This window comes from Mauremys mutica, chromosome 13 (assembly GCF_020497125.1).
Source record: "Mauremys mutica isolate MM-2020 ecotype Southern chromosome 13, ASM2049712v1, whole genome shotgun sequence".
Classification (NCBI taxonomy): domain Eukaryota; kingdom Metazoa; phylum Chordata; order Testudines; family Geoemydidae; genus Mauremys; species Mauremys mutica.
In genome coordinates, this window is record NC_059084.1 from 52,560,407 (window position 1) to 52,582,728 (window position 22,322).

A 22,322-nucleotide genomic window follows, 5' to 3' on the forward strand; every position below is an offset into this window, starting at 1 on the left:
ATGTGGGATGGTTTAGTGGGGGGCACATGGGGTATAGTGGGGGCTCAGATGTGGGTGATTTGGGGGCACATGGGGTATAGTGGGGGGCTCAGATGTGGGATAGTTTAGTGGGGGGCACATGGGGTACAGTGGGGGCTCAGATGTGGGATGGTTTAGTGGGGGGCACATGGGGTACAATGGGGGGTTCAGATGGGGAATATGTGGGGGGCACGTGGGTTATAATGGGGCTCAGATGTGGGATAGTTTAGTGGGGGGCACATGGGGTATAGTGGGGGGCTCAGATGGGGGGTGATTTGGGGGCACATGGGGTACAGTGGGGGGCTCAGATGGGGGGTGATTTGGGGGCACATGGGGTATAGCGGGGGGCTCAGATGGGGGGTGATTTGGGGGCACATGGGGTATAGCGGGGGGCTCAGATGGGGGGTGATTTGGGGGCACATGGGGTATGGGGGGGCTCAGAGGGGGTGATTTGGGGGCACATGGGTATAGCGGGGGGCTGAGATGGTGGTGATTTGGGGGCACATGGGGTATGGGGGGCTCAGATGGGGGGTGATTTGGGGGCACATGGGGTATGGGGGGCTCAGATGGGGGGATTTGGGGCACATGGGGTATAGCGGGGGGCTGAGGTGGTGATTTGGGGCACATGGGGTATGGGGGGGCTCAGATGGGGGTGATTTGGGGGCACATGGGGTATGGGGGGGCTCAGATGGGGTGATTTGGGGGCACATGGGGTATAGCGGGGGGCTGAGATGGTGGTGATTTGGGGGCACATGGGGTATGGCGGGGGGCTCAGATGGGGGTGATTTGGGGGCACATAGGTTACGCTGGAGAGCAGAGCGGTGTATGGGATAATACTATATGTGGGGGGCACACACGTGGGGATATAATATGGAGGGGGCTCAGGTGCCCGTATAGGTACGAAATGATTCCGGGGTCTCGGTCCTTTTTCCTCGTCCTCCTTCCTCAAATGCCTAATCTACCCAGCAACAGCCTAGCGCTGCAATCTGATTGGACCATGGAGACACACACGGAGTTGAAACAGGGCGTTTCTACGCGTGCGCACATGAGGGACTTTGCTGTTGCTAGGTCGGCAGTGCGCATGCCTCGTAAACATCGGAGTCGGCGCCCTATGGCGGTCACAGTAACACGCATGCGCTTTGAGTACAAATCCGAGCTGGAAGTGCCCAATAGGCCTGCGCCGCTCTGCTGAAGGGGGTCAATCACTGCGCCTGCGCAGTCGGCCATTTGCTTCTCTGCGCCTGCGCGCGGCAACCGGAAGTGCTCGGTGCGGTGTCATAGGTGGTTTCCGGCCAGCTCAGCTCGCCGGTGGGGCGAACATGTCGGGCGCGGCGGGGTCCGGCGGGGGCTCGGTGGGCTCCGTGGTGCGGCGCTTCCTGGCCGAGTACAGCAGCGGCACCGCCAGCCGCCTCAAGGTGCTGGACGCGTATCTGCTCTACGTGCTGCTGAGCGGCGCGCTGCAGTTCGGCTACTGCCTGGGCGTGGGCACCTTCCCCTTCAACTCCTTCCTCAGCGGCTTCATCTCGGCCGTGGGCAGCTTCATCCTGGGCGGTGAGTGACGGGCGGGCCTCCGTTTCCCCCGGCAACGCCGTCCCCTAGTGACCCCCCCCCTCCGGTTTCCCCGGCAACGCCGTCCCCTAGTGACCCCCCCCTCCGGTTCCCCCGGCAACGCCGTCCCCTAGTGACCCCCCCCCCTCCGGTTCCCCCGGCAACGCCGTCCCCTAGTGACCCCCCCCCTCCGGTTCCCCCGGCAACGCCGTCCCCTAGTGACCCCCCCCCTCCGGTTCCCCCGGCAACGCTGTCCCCTTGTGACCCCCCCCTCCGGTTCCCCCGGCAACGCCGTCCCCTAGTGACCCCCCCCCTCCGGTTCCCCCGGCAACGCCGTCCCCTAGTGACCCCCCCCCTCCGGTTCCCCCGCCCCCGCCGTCCCCAAGTCACCCCCCCCCTCGGGTTCCCCCGGCAACGCCTTCCCCTAGTCACCCCCCCCTCCGGTTCCCCCGGCAAGGCCGTCCCCTAGTTACCCCCCCCTCCGGTTCCCCCGGCAACGCCGTCCCCTAGTGTCCCCCCCCCTCCGGTTCCCCCGGAAACGCCGTCCCCTAGTGACCCCCCCCCTCCGGTTCCCCCGGCAACGCCGTCCCCTAGTGACCCCCCCCCTCCGGTTCCCCCGGCAACGCCGTCCCCTAGTGACCCCCCCCTCCGGTTCCCCCGGCAACGCCGTCCCCTAGTGACCCCCCCTCCGGTTCCCCCGGCAACGCCGTCCCCTAGTGACCCCCCCCTCCGGTTCCCCCGGCAACGCCGTCCCCTAGTGACCCCCCCCTCCGGTTCCCCCGGCAACGCCGTCCCCTAGTGACCCCCCCCTCCGGTTCCCCTGGCAACGCCGTCCCCTAGTGACCCCCCCCTCCGGTTCCCCCGGCAACGCCGTCCCCTAGTGACCCCCCCCTCCGGTTCCCCTGGCAACGCCCTCCCATAGTAATCCTCCCGCCCCCCGGCAATGCCATCCCGTAGTAATCTCCCCCCCTCGTCAACGGCATCCCATAGTAATCTCCAGTTCCCCAGGCAATGGCATCCCCTAGTAAGCCCCCGGTTCCCCTGGCAACGCCCTGTCATAGTAACCCCCGCCTTCTCCCCTGGCCGTGAGCACCTTCCCCTTCAACTCCTTCCTCAGCGGCTTCATCTCGGCCCTGGGCAGCTTCATCCTGGGCGGTGAGTGACGGGCCGGCCTGCGGGGCAACGCCGTCCCCTAGTGACCCCCCCCTCCGGTTCCCCCGGCAACGCCGTCCGCTAGTGACCCCCCCCTCCGGTTCCCCCGGCAACGCCGTCCCCTAGTGACCCCCCCCTCTGGTTCCCCCGGCAACGCCGTCCCCTAGTGACCCCCCCCCTCCGGTTCCCCCGGCAACGCCGTCCCCTAGTGACCCCCCCCCTCCGGTTCCCCCGGCAACGCTGTCCCCTAGTGACCCCCCCCTCCGGGTCCCCCGGCAACGCTGTCCCCTAGTGCCCCCCCCCCCGGTTCACCCGGCAACGCCGTCCGCTAGTGACCCCCCCCTCCGGTTCCCCCGGCAACGCCGTCCCCTAGTGACCCCCCCCCTCCGGTTCCCCCGGCAACGCCGTCCCCTAGTGACCCCCCCCTCCGGTTCCCCCGGGAACGCTGTCCCCTAGTGACCCCCCCCTCCGGTTCCCCCGGGAACGCTGTCCCCTAGTGACCCCCCCCCTCCGTTCCCCCCGGCAACGCTGTCCCCTAGTGACCCCCCCCCTCCGGTTCCCCCCGGCAACGCTGTCCCCTAGTGACCCCCCCCTCCGGTTCCCCCGGCAACGCTGTCCCCTAGTGACCCCCCCCCTCCGGTTCCCCCGGCAACGCCGTCCCCTAGTGACCCCCCCTTCCGGTTCCCCCGGCAACGCCGTCCCCTAGTGACCCCCCCCCTCCGGTTCCCCCGGCAACGCCGTCCCCTAGTGACCCCCCCCTCCGGTTCCCCCGGCAACGCCGTCCCCTAGTGACCCCCCCCTTCTCCCCTGGGCGTGGGCACCTTCCCCTTCAACTTTCTCCTCAGCGGCTTCATCTCGGCTGTGGGCAGCTTCATCCTGGGCGGTGAGTGACGGGCCGGCGCCCGGCCTGCGGGGCAACGCCGTCCCCTAGTGACCCCCGGTTCCCCTGGCAACGCCCTCCCATAGTAACCCTCCCGCCCCCCAGCAATGCCATCCCGTAGTAATCTCCCCCCCTCGTCAACGGCATCCCATAGTAACCTCCAGTTCCCCAGGCAATGGCATCCCCTAGTAAGCCCCCGGTTCCCCTGGCAACGCCCTGTCATAGTAACCCCCGCCTTCTCCCCTGGCCGTGAGCACCTTCCCCTTCAACTCCTTCCTCAGCGGCTTCATCTCGGCCGTGGGCAGCTTCATCCTGGGCGGTGAGTGACGGGCCAGCCTGCAAGGCAACGCCGTCCCCTAGTGACCCCCCCCCTCCGGTTCCCCCGGCAACGCCGTCCCCTAGTGACCCCCCCCTCCGGTTCCCCCGGCAACGCCGTCCGCTAGTGACCCCCCCCTCCGGTTCCCCCGGCAACGCCGTCCGCTAGTGACCCCCCCCTCCGGTTCCCCCGGCAACGCCGTCCCCTAGTGACCCCCCCCCTCCGGTTCCCCCGGCAACGCCGTCCCCTATTGACACCCCCCCTCCGGTTCCCCCGTCAACGCTGTCCCCTAGTGACCCCCCCCTCCGGTTCCCCCGGCAACGCTGTCCCCTAGTGACCCCCCCCGCCGGTTCCCCCGGCAACGCTGTCCCCTAGTGACCCCCCCCTCCGGGTCCCCCGGCAACGCTGTCCCCTTGTGACCCCCCCCCGGGTTCCCCCGGCAACGCCGTCCGCTAGTGACCCCCCCCCCGGTTCCCCCGGCAACGCCGTCCCCTAGTGACCCCCCCCTCCGGTTCCCCAGGCAACGCTGTCCCCTAGTGACCCCCCCCTCCGGTTCCCCCGGCAACGCTGTCCCCTAGTGACCCCCCCTCCGGTTCCCCCGGCAACGCTGTCCCCTAGTGTCCCCCCCCCTCCGGTTCCCCCGGCAACGCCGTCCCCTAGTGACCCCCCCCTCCGTTCCCCCGGCAACGCCGTCCCCGAGTGACCCCCCCCTCCGGTTCCCCCGGCAACGCCGTCCCCTAGTGACCCCCCCCCTCCGGTTCCCCCGGCAACGCCGTCCCCTAGTGACCCCCCCCTTCTCCCCTGGGCGTGGGCACCTTCCCCTTCAACTTTCTCCTCAGCGGCTTCATCTCGGCTGTGGGCAGCTTCATCCTGGGCGGTGAGTGACGGGCCGGCGCCCGGCCTGCGGGGCAACGCCGTCCCCTAGTGACCCCCGGTTCCCCTGGCAACGCCCTCCCATAGTAACCCTCCCGCCCCCCAGCAATGCCATCCCGTAGTAATCTCCCCCCCTCGTCAACGGCATCCCATAGTAACCTCCAGTTCCCCAGGCAATGGCATCCCCTAGTAAGCCCCCGGTTCCCCTGGCAACGCCCTGTCATAGTAACCCCCGCCTTCTCCCCTGGCCGTGAGCACCTTCCCCTTCAACTCCTTCCTCAGCGGCTTCATCTCGGCCGTGGGCAGCTTCATCCTGGGCGGTGAGTGACGGGCCAGCCTGCAAGGCAACGCCATCCCATAGTGACCCCCCCCCCGGTTTCCCCGGCAACGCCATACTATAGTGACCCCCCCGGCAACCCGGTCCCCCAGGAACCCCCTTCCCCGGCAACCCCGTCCCCTAGGAGCCCCTTCCCCCGCTTCCCCTGGCAACCCCATCCCGTAGTAACTCTGCCGCCCCCGGCAATGCGCTCCCATAGTAATCCCCTGCCCTGTCCCATAGTGACCTTCCTTTCCACCTCCCCTCCCCCCGTTCCCTTCAGGCAATGCCATCCCACAGTGACCCCCGGTTTCCTTGGCAGCGTTCTCCTGTAGCAACCTCCCTGCTTCCTTCCGGCAACCTCATGCTATAGTCACCCCGCCCTGCCATGGCAACGCCTGCCCATAGTAAACCCCTGCCCCCCGCATGGCAACAGCATCTTCTCATGGTGACTGTATCTATGTGAGCCCTACCCCAGGGTAACCCCACCATATTTTCCCTGGCAGCACCACCCATAGTAACCCCTTTCTGATCTTACGGGGGTTCACCCAGGCCAGTAAGGAGTCGTGTCACTGCCTACCCTGGGTGCTTCTGTGCAGCTTCAGCTCAGGGCCCTGACACCAGCAGCCTGTGCCCAGCACACTGGCCTCCCCCGGCCTTCCACCAGCCTGGTCACTGCTCGCCGGGAGACACCAGCAGCCTGTGCCCAGCGCACTGGTCTCCCCCGGCCTTCCACCAGCCTGGTCACTGCTCGCCAGGTGACACCAGCAGCCTGTGCCCAGTGCAGCGGCCTCCCCCTGCCTTCCACCAGCCTGGTCACTGCTCGCCAGGTGACACCAGCAGCCTGTGCCCAGCGCACTGGCCTCCCCCGGCCTTCCACCAGCCTGGTCACTGCTCGCCGGGTGACACCAGCAGCCTGTGCCCAGCGCACTGGCCTCCCCCGGCCTTCCACCAGCCTGGTCGCTGCTCGCCGGACGACACCAGCAGCCTGTGCCCAGCCCACTGGCCTCCCCCGGCCTTCCACCAGCCTGGTCACTGCTCGCCGGGTGACACCAGCAGCCTGTGCCCAGCGCACTGGCCTCCCCTTGCCTTCCACCAGCCTCACTGCTCGCCGGGAGACACCAGCAGCCTGTGCCCAGTGCAGCGGCCTCCCCCTGCCTTCCACCAGCCTGGTCACTGCTCGCCGGGTGACACCAGCAGCCTGTGCCCAGCGCACTGGTCTCCCCCGGCCTTCCACCAGCCTGGTCGCTGCTCGCCGGGTAACACCAGCAGCCTGTGCCCAGCGCAGCGGCCTCCCCCTGCCTTCCACCAGCCTGGTCGCTGCTCGCCGGGAGACACCAGCAGCCTGTGCCCAGCACACTGGCCTCCCCCTGCCTTCCACCAGCCTGGTCACTGCTCGCCGGGAGACACTAGCAGCCTGTGCCCAGCACACTGGCCTCCCCCGGCCTTCCACCAGCCTGGTCACTGCTCGCCGGGAGACACCAGCAGCCTGTGCCCAGCACACTGGCCTCCCCCGGCCTTCCACCAGCCTGGTCACTGCTCGCCGGGTGACACCAGCAGCCTGTGCCCAGCGCACTGGCCTCCCCCGGCCTTCCACCAGCCTGGTCGCTGCTCGCCGGACGACACCAGCAGCCTGTGCCCAGCCCACTGGCCTCCCCCGGCCTTCCACCAGCCTGGTCACTGCTCGCCGGGTGACACCAGCAGCCTGTGCCCAGCGCACTGGCCTCCCCCGGCCTTCCACCAGCCTGGTCACTGCTCGCCAGGTGACACCAGCAGCCTGTGCCCAGCGCACTGGCCTCCCCCGGCCTTCCACCAGCCTGGTCACTGCTCGCCGGGTGACACCAGCAGCCCTTGCAGTCCCGCGTCTCCCCCGCAGCATCCGCTCCCTCTCCTGGGACCCTCACACAAATTACATTCACCGCCTCCAAACAGACAGAGCCCACACCAGCCTGGGAGTTTAGCTGAAGACCTTCACTTCAGCTAAACTCCCGGGGGGGGAGGGATAGCTCAGTGGTTTTGAGCATTGGCCTGCTAAACCCAGGGTTGTGAGTTCAATCCTTGAGGAGGCCACTTAGGGATCTGGGGCAAAAATTGGTCCTGCTAGTGAAGGCAGGGGGCTGGACTCAATGACCTTTCAAGGTCCCTTCCACTTCTAGGAGATTGGTATATCTCCAATTATTACCTATTCAGTTTATCAGACATCACTAAGATGGTTTGTAGTCAAACAAAAACAAGTGTATTGACCAAGAGCATGGGTTTAACTGATTACAAGTGAAAGAGGCAGGGAAGGTTACAAATAAAACAAACAAAACGCACTTTGTAATGACTGAAACATAATTGTAGCACGCCAGAGACAAGGTAAGTGAAGTAATAGCTTTCATTGGACCAACTTCCATTAGCCACAGAGACAAGCTTTGAGCCGTGCACGGAGCTTTTCCCAGACCTGAAGAAGAGCTCTCCATAAGCTCAGAAGTTTGTCTCTCTTGCTAACAAAAGTTGATCCAATAAAAGAGATTCCCTCGCCCACCTCGTCTCTTTAATATCCCGGGACCAACACGGCTGCCCGTGTACAATCTTTGCACAGTTTCCCTAGGTAAAAGAATGGGTGTTTACCGGTCTGGAGGGCTTGATTCCTGGCAGAACACAATGAAAGCACGTTTCTATCTGTGGGAACAAAGCTAACACGCAGCAGCCCAGTGAGCACAGAGGGCGCTCAGACTCTGCACCCTGGGACCCTTTGTGGCTCTCAAAACACCGTAAACTTTGGGGTAACATGGGGGAGGGGCAGAGAGACATATGCATCATCCTTCACCTGAGGAGAGACTGAAACCAAGCGCCCCGGGCTCTGGCTGAGCTTGGCTGAAGAGTGCTTTCTCCTCTCGTTCCCTAGTTTGCCTGAGGATCCAGATCAATCCACAGAACAAAGGCGACTTCCAGGGCATCTCTCCAGAACGGGCCTTCGCCGACTTCCTCTTCGCCAGCACCATCCTGCACCTCGTCGTCATCAACTTCGTGGGCTGAGCCGGGGGACCCTTAGGTACGGCTCAGGGGTGGGGGCCAGTCTGTTCGCCATGGCGGCTGGAAGGGAGCTGGCACTAGAACCCACAGTCCTTGATACCCGGCCCCGCTCCCCTCCCCGAGCCGGGATAGGGCCCAGGAGCCCTGACACCCGGCCCCTCTGCTGCCCCCCCCCACCCCCTCCCCGAGCCGGGATAGGGCCCAGGAGCCCTGACACCCGGCCCCTCTGCTGGGCCCCGCTCCCCTCCCCGAGCCGGGATAGGGCCCAGGAGCCCTGACACCCGGCCCCTCTGCTGGGCCCCGCTCCCCTCCCCGAGCCGGGATAGGACCCAGGAGTCCTGACACCCGGCCCCTCTGCTGGGCCCCCCACCCCACCCAGAGCCGGGATAGGACCCAGGAGCCCTGACGCCCGGGCCCACAGCTGGGCCCCCCCCCCGCCCCCAGCCGGGAGAGGGCCCAGGAGGCCTGACACCCGGCCCTCGGCTGGGCCCCGCTCCCCTCCCCGAGCCGGGATAGGGCCCAGGTGCCCTGACACCCGGCCCCCCGGCTGGCCCCCCCCCCCCGCCCCGAGCCGGGATAGGACCCAGGAGCCCTGACACCCGGCCTCTCTGCTGGCCCCCCCCCCTCCCCGAGCCGGGATAGGGCCCAGGAGCCCTGACACCCGGCCCCTCTGCTGGGCCCCGCTCCCCTCCCCGAGCCGGGATAGGGCCCAGGAGCCCTGACACCCGGCCCCTCTGCTGGGCCCCGCTCCCCTCCCCGAGCCGGGATAGGGCCCAGGAGTCCTGACACCCGGCCCCTCTGCTGGGCCCCGCTCCCCTCCCCGAGCCGGGATAGGACCCAGGAGCCCTGACACCCGGCCCCTCTGCTGGGCCCCGCTCCCCTCCCTGAGCCGGGATAGGACCCAGGAGCCCTGACTCCCGGCCCCTCTGCTGGGCCCCCCCCCCCTCCCCGAGCCGGGATAGGGCCCAGGAGTCCTGACACCCGGCCCCTCTGCTGGGCCCCGCTCCCCTCCCCGAGCCGGGATAGGGCCCAGGAGCCCTGACACCCGGCCCCTCTGCTGGCCCCCCCCCCCGCCCCGAGCCGGGATAGGACCCAGGAGCCCTGACACCCGGCCCCTCTGCTGGCCCCCCCCCCCTCCCCGAGCCGGGATAGGGCCCAGGAGCCCTGACACCCGGCCCCGCTGCTGGGCCCCCCCCCCTCCCCGAGCCGGGATAGGACCCAGGAGCCCTGACACCCGGCCCCTCTGCTGGGCCCCGCTCCCCTCCCCGAGCCGGGATAGGACCCAGGAGTCCTGACACCCGGCCCCTCTGCTGGGCCCCGCTCCCCTCCCCGAGCCGGGATAGGGCCCAGGAGCCCTGACACCCGGCCCCTCTGCTGCCCCCCCCCCCCCCTCCCCGAGCCGGGATAGGGCCCAGGAGCCCTGACACCCGGCCCCTCTGCTGCCCCCCCCCACCCCCTCCCCGAGCCGGGATAGGGCCCAGGAGCCCTGACACCCGGCCCCTCTGCTGGGCCCCGCTCCCCTCCCCGAGCCGGGATAGGGCCCAGGAGCCCTGACACCCGGCCCCGCTGCTGGGCCCCGCTCCCCTCCCTGAGCCGGGATAGGACCCAGGAGCCCTGACACCCGGCCCCTCTGCTGGGCCCCGCTCCCCTCCCCGAGCTGGGATAGGGCCCAGGAGCCCTGACACCCGGCCCCTCTGCTGGGCCCCGCTCCCCTCCCCGAGCCGGGATAGAGCCCAGGAGTCCTGACACCCGGCCCCTCTGCTGGGCCCCCTCCCCGAGCCGGGATAGGGCCCAGGAGCCCTGACACCCAGCCCCGCTGCTGGGCCCCGCTCCCCTCCCCGATCCGGGACAGGGCCCAGGAGCCGTGAGACCCGGCCCCTCTGCTGGGCCCCACTCCCCTCCCTGAGCCGGGACAGGGCCCAGGAGCCCTGACACCCGGCCCCTCTGCTGGGCCCCGCTCCCCTCCCCGAGCCGGGATAGGGCCCAGGAGCCCTGACACCCGGCCCCTCTGCTGGGCCCAGCTCCCCTCCCCGAGCCGGGACAGGGCCCAGGAGCCCTGACACCCGGCCCCTCTGCTGGGCCCCCTCCCTGAGCCAGGATAGGACCCAGGAGTCCTGACACCCGGCCCCTCTGCTGGGCCCCCCTCCCCTCCCCGAGCCGGGATAGGACCCAGGAGCCCTGACACCCGGCCCCGCTGCTGGGCCCCGCTCCCCTCCCCGAGCCGGGATAGGGCCCAGGACCCCTGACACCCGGCCCCTCTGCTGGGCCCCGCTCCCCTCCCCGAGCCGGGAGAGGGCCCAGGACCCCTGACACCCGGCCCCTCTGGTGGGCCCCCCCCCCCCCTCCCCGAGCCGGGATAGGGCCCAGGAGCCCTGACACCCAGCCCCTCTGCTGGGCCCCGCTCCCCTCCCCGAGCCGGGACAGGGCCCAGGAGCCCTGACACCCGGCCCCTCTGCTGGGCCCCCCTCCCCGAGCCGGGACAGGGCCCAGGAGCCCTGACACCCGGCCCCTCTGCTGGGCCCCGCTCCCCTCCCCGAGCCGGGTTAGGGACCAGGAGCCCTGACACCCGGCCCCGCTGCTGGGCCCCCCCCCCCCCCGAGCCGGGATAGGGCCCAGGAGCCCTGACACCCGGCCCCTCTGCTGGGCCCCCCTCCCCTCCCCGAGCCGGGATAGGGCCCAGGAGCCCTGACACCCGGCCCCTCTGCTGGGCCCCGCTCCCCTCCCTGAGCCGGGATAGGGCCCAGGAGCCCTGACACCCGGCCCCTCTGCTGGGCCCCGCTCCCCACCCCGAGCCGGGACAGGGCCCAGGAGCCCTGACACCCGGCCCCGCTGCCGGGCCCCCCGCCCCTCCCCGAGCCGGGATAGGGCCCAGGAGCCCTGACACCCGGCCCCTCTGCTGGGCCCCGCTCCCCTCCCCGAGCCGGGATAAGGACCAGGAGCCCTGACACCCGGCTCCGCTGCTGGGCCCCACTCCCCTCCCCGAGCCGGGATAGGGCCCAGGAGCCCTGACACCCGGCCCCTCTGCTGGGCCCCGCTCCCCTCCCCGAGCCGGGATAGGGCCCAGGAGCCCTGACACCCGGCCCCTCTGCTGGACCCCGCTCCCCGAGCCGGGATAGGGCCCAGGAGCCCTGACACCCGGCCCCTCTGCTGGGCCCCCGCCCCCTCCCCGAGCCGGGATAGGGCCCAGGAGTCCTGACGCCCGGCCCCTCTGCTGGGCCCCGCTCCCCTCCCTGAGCCGGGATAGGACCCAGGAGCCCTGACGCCCGGCCCCTCTGCTGGGCCCCGCTCCCCTCCCTGAGCCGGGATAGGACCCAGGAGCCCTGACGCCCGGCCCCTCTGCTGGGCCCCCCTCCCCTCCCCGAGCCGGGATAGGACCCAGGAGCCCTGACGCCCGGCCCCCCTGCTGGGCCCCCCCCCCTCCCCGAGCCGGGATAGGGCCCAGGAGCCCTGACACCCGGCCCCTCTGCTGGGACCCGCTCCCCTCCCCGAGCCGGGATAGGGCCCAGGAGCCCTGACACCCGGCCCCGCTGCTGGGCCCCGCTCCCCTCCCCGAGCCGGGATAGGGCCCAGGAGCCCTGAGACCCGCCCCCTCTGCTGGGCCCCCCCCTCCCCGAGCCGGGATAGGACCCAGGAGCCCTGACACCCGGCCCCTCTGCTGGGGCCCCCCCCCCCTCCCTGAGCCGGGATAGGGCCCAGGAGCCCTGAGACCCGGTCCCTCTGCTGGGCCCCCCCCCCCTTCCCTGAGCCTGGATAGGGCCCAGGAGCCCTGAGACCGGCCCCTCTGCTGGGCCCCGCTCCCCTCCCCGAGCCGGGATAGGGCCCAGGAGCCCTGACACCCGGCCCCTCTGCTGGGCCCCCCCCCCTCCCCGAGCCGGGATAGGACCCAGGAGCCCTGACACCCGGCCCCTCTGCTGGGCCCCCTCCCCTCCCCGAGCCGGGATAGGGCCCAGGAACCCTGACACCCGGCCCCTCTGCTGGGCCCCGCTCCCCTCCCCGAGCCGGGATAGGACCCAGGAGTCCTGACACCCGGCCCCTCTGCTGGGCCCCGCTCCCCTCCCCGAGCCGGGATAGGACCCAGGAGCCCTGACACCCGGCCCCTCTGCTGGGCCCCGCTCCCCTCCCCGAGCCGGGATAGGGCCCAGGAGCCCTGACACCCGGCCCCTCTGCTGGGCCCCGCTCCCCTCCCCGAGCCGGGATAGGACCCAGGAGTCCCGACTCCAAGACCCCCACTGCTCATCGTGCTGCCTGAGGCTGACATGCCCTGTGAACTCTGTCAGTAGCAAACAGGATTTCTGGAGACGTCTTTCCTCTTGGCTGCTGTGAGGCAGAGGGACCAGGGAGCCGGGGTTCTGGCCCAGGCCGAGAGGGGGTTAATCCTGGTGTAGGGCACCTGGTGTAGGGCACCTGGAGGGCAAGGAGTGTTTGGAGTTTGGGGTTACAGACCTGGAGATGTGTATGATCTACAGCAGAGGTTCTCAGACGGGGGTCAGGACCCCTTGGAACCAGGCTGGGCAGGGACGTTGTCCCTGGCCTCTGCTTGCCAGGAGCTGGGAATGGGCGATGGGGGGTGGGTCACTTGATGATTCCCTGGTCGGTTCCTTCCCTCTGGGGCACCTAGCACTGGCACTGGCGGCAGACAGGACACTGCGCTGACCCAGGATGGCCGTTCTCACTGGGCTGGACTTTGGGGCGATGGAGGAGGTTGGACCATGGCTGTGAGAGGGAAGGAATTTGAGGAGATGGGGGTCATGGAACCTGGCTGTGAGCTCTGGGGGTCGGGCCATGGGAGAGCTGTGTAATTTGGGGGATCCCCTATCTTCCCCTGCAGTGAGTCCAGATAACCTTGTGCCCCCTCTGTCTCCCTGCAGCTCCTGACTACCTCTCGTGCTCGGCTGCTGCCGTGCCCGGGGACAGGTGTGCCAGCCCCCCATGGACGTGGGTCCTGCCCCCCTGGGGAAGGGCTGCAGCAGTGCAAACTGACGAGGCCTTGTGAGAAGATGCCAGCCTCTTCCCCACACCGCCTGTGACCCCTCCCCCAATAAACCCCTTTGTTCTGGGGCTCTGTGTCTGGCGCTTCTGTGCTGGAGGGGGGGCTCCTTGGCTCTCCTCTCACCAGCTCACAGACACCCCCAAGGCCAGGGAGACTCACCCAACCCCACCCCCCTCTCCCCAGCAGCCACTTCTCTGCCTGACCCAGTTTCGGGGGTGGGGGGGGGAAGCAGGAAGCAGGTTGCCATGGAGACCCAGAGCCCATGCCCACCCCCCACTTCCGGCTCTTATCGCATGGAAACCATCGCTCTGTGGCCCAGGGCCCGCAGCTGCTGGGGGGGAGGGGGGCTGTGGAAAGTTTGGGTTGAGACGGCGCTGGCGGGGGCTTGTTTCTATTTTTGGGTCTTCCAGGCACACGCTCTCCCAGCTGTTTGTGTGTGTGCTTTGTCCCCCGGACCAGCCGCAGGGGGCAAGGCCCTGTGCCCCTATTCCCCACACGCCCTGCCCTGTGGAGTGAACCCCCTGGGACCCCAGCCCCTCCTCGTGCCACCCTGGGGCCAGCTGTGCCCCCTCCTGTGTGTAGCACAGCGCCCCCGACTCTGCTCTGGGGCACTGGGGAGCGCCCCCCACCCCACTGAGCCTCTGAGCCTCTCTCCTCATGCCACCACGGGCGAGGGCAGCTTCTGCCCCCTGCTGATAGGCTGAGAGCTCCCAACTGACCAGCTGGACTGGGCTTCACCACCCCCTGACCCTCTCCTGTCGCCCGAGGCTGGCTGGGGAGAGCAAGCTGCTTCCTCTGGGGAGGAGCTCCTCTTTGGGCAGCTGGAGTGTAGAGGGGGGATATTAGACCAGGTGTGGGCAAACTTTATGGCCCGAGGGCCACATCTCGATATGGAAATTGTATGGGGGGGCCGTGAATGCTCATGAAATTGGGGTTGGGGTGTGGGAGGGCCAGAAATGAGTTCAGGGTGCAGGAGGGGGTCTGGAGTGGGTGCAGGCTGTGGGGCTCTGGCTGGGGATGAGTGGTTTGGGGGGGGTTGTGGGTGTAGGAGGGTTCAGAGGCTGGAAGGGGGGTCAGGGCTGGGGCGGCAGAGTGGGGTGCAGGAGGGGGTCTGGGCTGGGGCAGCGGAGGGGGGTGCAGGCTGTGGGGCTCTGGCTGGGGATGTGGTTGGGGGGGTTGGTGTAGGAGGGTTCAGAGGCTGGGAGGGGGGTCAGGGCTGGGGCGGCGGAGTGGGGTGCAGGCTGTGGGGCTCTGGCTGGGGATGAGTGGTTTGGGGGGGGTTGTGGGTGTAGGAGGGTTCAGAGGCTGGGAGGGGGGTCAGGGCTGGGGCGGCGGAGTGGGGTGCAGGCTGTGGGGCTCTGGCTGGGGATGTGGTTGGGGGGGGTTGTGGGTGTAGGAGGGTTCAGAGGCTGGGAGGGGAGTCAGGGCTGGGGCGGCGGAGTGGGGTGCAGGCTGTGGGGCTCTGGCTGGGGATGAGTTGTGTGGGGGGGTGGTGGGTGTTGGTGGGTTCAGCGGCTGGGAGGGGGGCCAGGGCTGGGGCGGCGGAGTGGGGTGCAGGCTGTGGGGCTCTGGCTGGGGATGTGGTTGGGGGGGTTGTGGGTGTAGGAGGGTTCAGAGGCTGGGAGGGGGGTCAGGGCTGGGGCGGCGGAGTGGGGTGCAGGCTGTGGGGCTCTGGCTGGGGATGAGTGGTTTGGGGGGGGTTGTGGGTGTAGGAGGGTTCAGAGGCTGGGAGGGGGGTCAGGGCTGGGGCGGCGGAGTGGGGTGGGGTGCAGGCTGTGGGGCTCTGGCTGGGGATGTGGTTGGGGGGGTTGGAGGTGGAGGAGGGTTCAGAGGCGGGGAGGGGGGTCAGGGCTGGGGCGGCGGAGTGGGGTGCAGGCTGTGGGGCTCTGGCTGGGGATGAGTGGTTTGGGGGGTTGTGGGTGTAGGAGGGTTCAGAGGCTGGGAGGGGGGTCAGGGCTGGGGCGGCGGAGTGGGGTGCAGGCTGTGGGGCTCTGGCTGGGGATGTGGTTGGGGGGGTTGGGGGTGGAGGAGGGTTCAGAGCCTGGGAGGGTGGTCAGGCCTGGGGCGGCGGAGTGGGGTGCAGGCTGTGGGGCTCTGGCTGGGGATGAGTGGTTTGGGGGGGGTTGTGGGGGTAGGCGGGTTCAGAGGGGGGGAGGGGGGTCAGGGCTGGGGCGGCGGAGTGGGGAGCTGGCTGTGGGGCTCTGGCTGGGGATGTGGTTGGGGGGGTTGGAGGTGTAGGAGGGTTCAGAGGCTGGGAGGGGGGTCAGGGCTGGGGCGGCAGAGTGGGGTGCAGGCTGTGGGGCTCTGGCTGGGGATGAGTGGTTTGGGGGGGTTGTGGGTGTAGGAGGGTTCAGAGGCTGGGAGGGGGGTCAGGGCTGGGGCGGCGGAGTGGGGTGCAGGCTGTGGGGCTCTGGCTGGGGATGTGGTTGGGGGGGTTGTGGGTGGAGGAGGGTTCAGAGGCTGGGAGGGGGGTCAGGGCTGGGGCGGCGGAGTGGGGTGCAGGCTGTGGGGCTCTGGCTGGGGATGAGTGGTTTGGGGGGGGTTGTGGGTGTAGGAGGGTTCAGAGGCTGGGAGGGGGGTCAGGGCTGGGGCAGGTACTTGGGGCAGAGGAGGGGGTCAGGGATGCAGGCTCTGGGCGGTGCTTACCTCAAGTGGCTCCCGGAAGCAGCGGCCTGTCCTCCCCCTGGCTCCTCCGCAGAGCTGCGGCCAGGTGCCCTGTCTGCCAGCGCTGCCCTTGCAGCTCCCATTAGCCGCAGTTCCCAGCCAATGGGGGCGGTGCTTGGGGCGGGGGCAGCATGCGGCGCCCCCTGGCTGCCTCTACGCGCAGGAGCCAGAGTGGGGCCATGCCGCTGTTTCCCTGAGCCGTGTGGAGCAGCTCCCCAGACCCCACTCCCCTGCAGGAGCTCGAGGGCTGCATTAAACCGGGTGCTGGCTTAGTTTGCCCACCCCCCTACGAAACCCTCCCCATTCCTGAGATCCCAAAGCGCGTCTCTCCATTGCCGCGGCTCGGAGCTGAGAAGCGGGGGCAGCTGTGCCAGGCAATCCCCTTCTCCCGCCCGGCTAGGGGGCTTGTCCCCACGCCTAGCGCCGGCTGCTCCAGGCCCTCGCTCCTTGGAGAGGGCTGGGAACCTTTCTCTCATTTCCGGGTTCTGTTCATTCGGGGCTGATGGCTCCCCACCCGTGTGGTCCCCTGCCGACGTTGCCTTTTGCTGGTGTTCAGGGAGAGCGGTGGGCTCCCTCTCAGCCTTCCCTCTGCTGGGCTAAGCGCCCCAAGCTTTCCGGCCCCCGGCCTGTGCTTTCCTCCCAGGGCTCGAGTCCCTGCTCCCAGCGCGGAGCTCACCCCCAGCCGCATGCTTTCCAGGAGCAGGGCTTCTCCTGCGGCGGCGTTGCAGGGCTGGCCGGAGGCTGCTGGCAGGCCAGCAAGGGCCATGACTTTGGGACAAACCCCAGTTCAAGGGTCTGCACTGGCCTCTCCACGGGTCAAGGACATCAGGGTCCATGTGGGGCAGGTACCAAGGTGCTGCTGTGACTGCGCAGTGCTCTGCTGCCTACTCGCCGAGCAGACACGGGCCCGTCTCGCCGGTTCCCCCCCTCCACGCCAGGCTGGGTTAGAGCAGGGGCCCTGCTACCCCAGCCCCCCCGTGGATCTAACCCCGGAGCTTTCCTCACCCCAGATACGGACCTGGCTCCAGTGGAGCAGGACCCCCAGCCTGTCCAGGCCGCTGTCCCCCTGCACACCTGAGATCAGACCTCACACCTGCTGCCTGAGATCAGACCAATGGGTCCTCCCACCCCCCAGGCTGCCATTCCTCCCCATGTGTCACCCCAAGTCTTCTCAGGGAGGTGCCTGTTCCTGGGCTCGTCCCAAAGGGGCAAGGACCCAGCTGCGGACATGCTGCTCCCTGGTCCTGGCATCAGCAGCCAAGCCTGGCGGTGCTGCCAGGAGGCCGCAGGCCGGGCAGGGGTGCCTGCCCCGGGGGCTCCTGCCTCTGATGGCGACTCCATCCCCCCACGTGGTCTGGCGCTGGGGGGTGCGTCTCAGCACTGGGTGCTCGCACGGAGGGACCGGGAGCACCCGGCGGTGTTGAATAGAGCTCAGTGCCCAGCCGTGGCTGTGGGTTCCCCCTTCCCATGCTCCCCAGAAAGCCAAGGCGAGGAACTTGGCTGGTGGTGGGAGTCCTGAGCTTTTCTGTTCCACTTCTGGATTCTCCCAAGTGCCGGGGGATCCCTGCGGCTCTCGGCTTTCCCAGGTCACAGGCCAGCCCTGCCAGCCCTCGTCTGTATCCTTGAGCACGTCCTGCTTCTCCCTCCTCGGTGGGACACGGAGCCCTGGGCGGGCGGCTTGGAATTGCCACTCGGCCCCTGCGGCCTGCGGCCCTGCTCCCCCACAGCGCCCGCTCAGGGCCAGCTGCCACCCTCCCTTTCCTCTTCCACGCCGGCACCCCCCCCGCTGCCCTGGGCTGGTCACTGCTGCAGGGCTCCATATGGCACGTCACAGTAGAGGCAGGTATCTAACAAACCTTCCCAAAGGACAATTGTACCGTTTATCCTTAAAGCCAAGAGCATCCAGGGGAGTAACCGGCCGTGGGCGCTGCCCAAAATGGCCTCCCACCACTGGACTCTGAAATAGGAGCAGCTGTTCTGGGCCGAGTCTCCCCTCACTGGAACGTGACTTGCTGACAAAATCCCACCCGAACCTGCCGAGTGTCCCAGGCCCCTTCGTGCCGAGCGACGGCCGACTGTCGCACTGGTGCCCTCCAACTATAGAGCCGCTGGAATCTCAGGATTGTACAGGAGATGGAGCAGCATGAACAGCCTGTCAGTGTAGGAAACTCTGCTGCTGCTTTTTCCACCTAGGCTGTCCCCCTGGAAGAGCTCTGCACCCCCAGAGCTCTGTACCCCTCGGTGAGAGCCCCTGCTCCATCGTATCCCCCTCGGGCGGACCAGTCCCCGTCCTCTCAACCCCTCCTCCTCCGGAAGCTGTCCCAGCCCGAAGCCCCTCTCTGCACCTTCTCCACCGGGAATGTCTCCGGGCTGGGGGCATGGGCGGGTGCGCTGGCATGAGGGTATTCTCAGTTGTACTGGGCCGGGTTCCTGTGATTTTGTGCTCTCTGTATCCCATGACTGTTACAAACTAACTGTATATTTGTGGGTAATCTAGGCACTGTGCCCACATGGACAGAGACTCTTTCCCCAACCTAGGTACTGCAGCATTTTTTAACATAAGCTTTAATAAAACTTTAAAATCTGCCCCTTTCCTAATCCACTTCACCCCCACACCCCCCCACACATTTCCTGCTGTCAGGTCAGACCAGTGGGCTCCTCCACACACCCCTCCCTCCGTCCTGCCCTGACTGATCAGAGCAGGGCAGTGGGTACCTGCCCGGATTGCTGAGCGCCCCGTCCGTCCGCCCCGTCCGTCCGCTCCCGGGTCTCCCCAAGCCCTGCCGCACTGGCCAGTCCGGCGTGTCACTGCCTCTCCCGCCCTCGGGCCAGTCTGGCCTGGCTGACACAGGGGGAAGGAATGGGGCCAGGGGCAGTTCTAGGAATTTGGCATGCTGCGGTGGGGGGTGCTGCCGGTCGCCGGTCCCGCGGCTCCGGAGAACCTCTTGCAGACGTGCCTGCGGAGGGGCCGCTGGTCCCGCGGCTCCGGTGGAGCATCCGCTTGGCGCGCTGGGGTCTGGAGCCGGCCCTGAATGGGGCACAGGGCCTCCCCCAGGGGATCGGTCCCTATGGACAGGGCAAGGGGGCCACCTGGTGGCCTGGCCCAGCTTCACCCGCCATGGATTTCAAAGGCTCATTCTCCCCCGGTGGTGACAGATTTTCCACTGATGGGCCCAAATTCCCTGAGGATATTTTTCTTTAAACACCTTTAGGCCTCACAATCCTGCCTTCCCTCCCTCCCTCTTTTCTTTCCTTCTCCTTCTCCTTCCTTTCCTTTCTTGCAGTTTCTGCAGAGGCTACTGTCATCTGGTGGCAGCATTATGAATTGCACACAGGCTGAGGACTATACTTTATTTATGCAGAGGTGGGTGGGGGGTATCCCCAGGGGGCTCTGCCCTGTATAAAGGGGTGCAGAGGTGGGTAGGGGGGATCCCCAGGGGCCCTGCCCTGTATAAAGGGGTGCAGAGGTGGGTGGGGGGATCCCCAGGGGCTCTGCCCTGTATAACGGGGTGCAGAGGGGGGTGGGGGGATCCCCAGGGGCTCTGCCCTGTATAAAGGGGTGCAGAGGTGGGTGGGGGGATCCCAGGGGGGCCCTGCCCTGTATAAAGGGGTGCAGAGGTGGGTAGGGGGGATCCCCAGGGGCCCTGCCCTGTATAAAGGGGTGCAGAGGTGGGTGGGGGGATCCCCAGGGGCTCTGCCCTGTATAACGGGGTGCAGAGGGGGGTGGGGGGATCCCCAGGGGCTCTGCCCTGTATAAAGGGGTGCAGAGGGGGGTGGGGGGGTATCCCCAGGGGACCCTGCCCTGTATAAGGGGTGCAGAGGTGGGTAGGGGGTGTCCCCAGGGGGCCCTGCCCTGTACAAAGGCGTGCAGAGGGGGGGTGGGGGGTATCCCCGGGGGGCCCTGCCCTGTATAAAGGGGTGCAGAGGGGGGTGGGGGGGATCCCAGGGGGGCCCTGCCCTGTATAAAGGGGTGCAGAGGTGGGTAGGGGGTGTCCCCAGGGGGCCCTGCCCTGTATAAAGGGGTGCAGAGGGGGGTGGGGGGATCCCCCGGGGCCCCTGCCCTGTATAAAGGGGTGCAGAGGTGGGTGGGGGGTATCCCCAGGGGGCCCTGCCCTGTATAAAGGGGTGCAGAGGGGGGTGGGGGTATCCCCAGGGGCCCTGCCCTGTATAAAGGGGTGCAGAGGTGGGTGGGGGGTATCCCCAGGGGCTTTGCCCTGTATAAAGGGGTGCAGAGGGGGGGTGGGGGGTATCCCCGGGGGGCCCTGCCCTGTATAACGGGGTGCAGAGGTGGGTGGGTGGATCCCCAGGGGCCCTGCCCTGTATTAAGGGGTGCAGAGGTGGGTGGGGGTATCCCCAGGGGCCCTGCCCTGTATAAAGGGGTGCAGAGGGGGGTGGGGGGTGTCCCCAGGGGCCCTGCCCTGTATTAAGGGGTGCAGAGGTGGGTGGGGGTATCCCCAGGGGCTCTGCCCTGTATAAAGGGGTGCAGAGGTGGGTGGGGGTATCCCCAGGGGGCCCTGCCCTGTATAAAGGGGTGCAGAGGTGGGTGGGTGGATCCCCAGGGGCCCTGCCCTGTATAAAGGGGTGCAGAGGTGGGTAGGGGGGTGTCCCCAGGGGCCCTGCCCTGTATAAAGGGGTGCAGAGGGGGGGTGGGGGGTGTCCCCAGGGGGCCCTGCCCTGTATAAAGGGGTGCAGAGGTGGGTGGGGGGATCCCAGGGGGGCCCTGCCCTGTATAAAGGGGTGCAGAGGGGGCGTAGGGGTATCCCCGGGGGCCCTGCCCTGTATAAAGGGGTGCAGAGGTGGGTGGGGGTGTCCCCAGGGGCCCTGCCCTGTATAAAGGGGTGCAGAGGGGGGGTGGGGGGTGTCCCCAGGGGGCCCTGCCCTGTATAAAGGGGTGCAGAGGTGGGTGGGGGGATCACAGGGGGGCCCTGCCCTGTATAAAGGGGTGCAGAGGGGGGTGGGGGTATCCCCAGGGGCCCTGCCCTGTATAAAGGGGTGCAGAGGGGGGGTGGGGGGTGTCCCCAGGGGGCCCTGCCCTGTATTAAGGGGTGCAGAGGTGGGTAGGGGGGTGACCCCAGGGGCCCTGCCCTGTATAAAGGGGTGCAGAGGGGGGGTGGGGGGTGTCCCCAGGGGGCCCTGCCCTGTATAAAGGGGTGCAGAGGTGGGTGGGTGGATCCCCAGGGGCCCTGCCCTGTATAAAGGGGTGCAGAGGTGGGTAGGGGGGTGTCCCCAGGGGCCCTGCCCTGTATAAAGGGGTGCAGAGGGGGGGTGGGGGGTGTCCCCAGGGGGCCCTGCCCTGTATAAAGGGGTGCAGAGGTGGGTGGGGGGATCCCAGGGGGGCCCTGCCCTGTATAAAGGGGTGCAGAGGGGGGGTGGGGGTATCCCCGGGGGGCCCTGCCCTGTATAAAGGGGTGCAGAGGTGGGTGGGGGTGTCCCCAGGGGCCCAGCCCTGTATAAAGGGGTGCAGAGGGGGGGTGGGGGGATCCCCGGGGGGCCCTTCCCGGTATAAAGGGGTGCAGAGGTGGGTGGGGGGTATCCCCAGGGGGCCCTGCCCTGTATAAAGGGGTGCAGAGGGGGGTGGGGGTATCCCCAGGGGCCCTGCCCTGTATAAAGGGGTGCAGAGGGGGGGTGGGGGGTGTCCCCAGGGGGCCCTGCCCTGTATTAAGGGGTGCAGAGGTGGGTAGGGGGTTGTCCCCAGGGGCCCTGCCCTGTATAAAGGGGTGCAGAGGGGGGGTGGGGGGTGTCCCCAGGGGGCCCTGCCCTGTATAAAGGGGTGCAGAGGTGGGGGGGGGGATCCCAGGGGGGCCCTGCCCGGAATATTGGGGTGCAGAGGGGGGGTGGGGGGTTTCCCCAGGGGGCCCTGCCCTATATAAAGGGGTGAAGAGGGGGGGTGGGGGTATCCCCGGGGGGCCCTGCCCTGTATAACGGGGTGCAGAGGTGGGTGGGGGGTATCCCCAGGGGGCCCTGCCCTGTATAAAGGGGTGAAGAGGGGGGGTGGGGGTATCCCCGGGGGGCCCTGCCCTGTATAACGGGGTGCAGAGGTGGGTGGGGGGTATCCCCAGGGGCTCTGCCCTGTATAAAGGGGTGCAGAGGTGGGTGGGGGGTATCCCCGGGGGGCCCTGCCCTGTATAACGGGGTGCAGAGGTGGGTGGGGGTATCCCCGGGGGGCTCTGCCCTGTATAAAGGGGTGCAGAGGTGGGTGGGGGGTATCCCCAGGGGCTCTGCCCTGTATAAAGGGGTGCAGAGGTGGGTGGGGGGTATCCCCGGGGGGCCCTGCCCTGTATAACGGGGTGCAGAGGTGGGTGGGGGTATCCCCGGGGGCCCTGCCCTGTATAAAGGGGTGCAGAGGGGGGTGGGGGGTATCCCCAGGGGACCCAGCCCTGTATAAAGGGGTGCATAGGTGGTTGGGGGGTGTCCCCAGGGGCCCTGCCCTGTATAAAGGGGTGCAGAGGTGGGTAGGGGGGTGTCCCCAGGGGCCCTGCCCTGTATAAAGGGGTGCAGAGGGGGGTGGGGGGTATCCCCAGGGGGCCCTGCCCTGTATAAAGGGGTG

General features: G+C 68.3%; 1 protein-coding gene across 1 annotated transcript; it reads left to right on the forward strand.

The window, feature by feature from the left end:
• Window positions 1-1,290: 1,290 nt before the first annotated feature.
• On the forward strand, window positions 1,291-13,179 carry DAD1 (defender against cell death 1). The gene is made up of 3 exons (XM_044984654.1): window positions 1,291-1,569; window positions 7,994-8,140; window positions 12,990-13,179. Exons 1-2 carry the CDS (start codon window positions 1,338-1,340, stop codon window positions 8,122-8,124), a joined length of 363 nt encoding a protein of 120 aa, XP_044840589.1. The 5' UTR covers window positions 1,291-1,337; the 3' UTR covers window positions 8,125-8,140; window positions 12,990-13,179.
• Window positions 13,180-22,322: the final 9,143 nt, after the last annotated feature.

Coding starts and splice junctions, on each gene's coding strand:
- DAD1 (XM_044984654.1), top strand. CDS start 1,338: ATGTCGGGCGCGGCGGGGTCCGGCGGGGGCTCGGTGGGCTCCGTGGTG. Junction 1,570..7,993: donor GGGCAGCTTCATCCTGGGCG/GTGAGTGACGGG, acceptor CTCGTTCCCTAG/TTTGCCTGAGGATCCAGATC.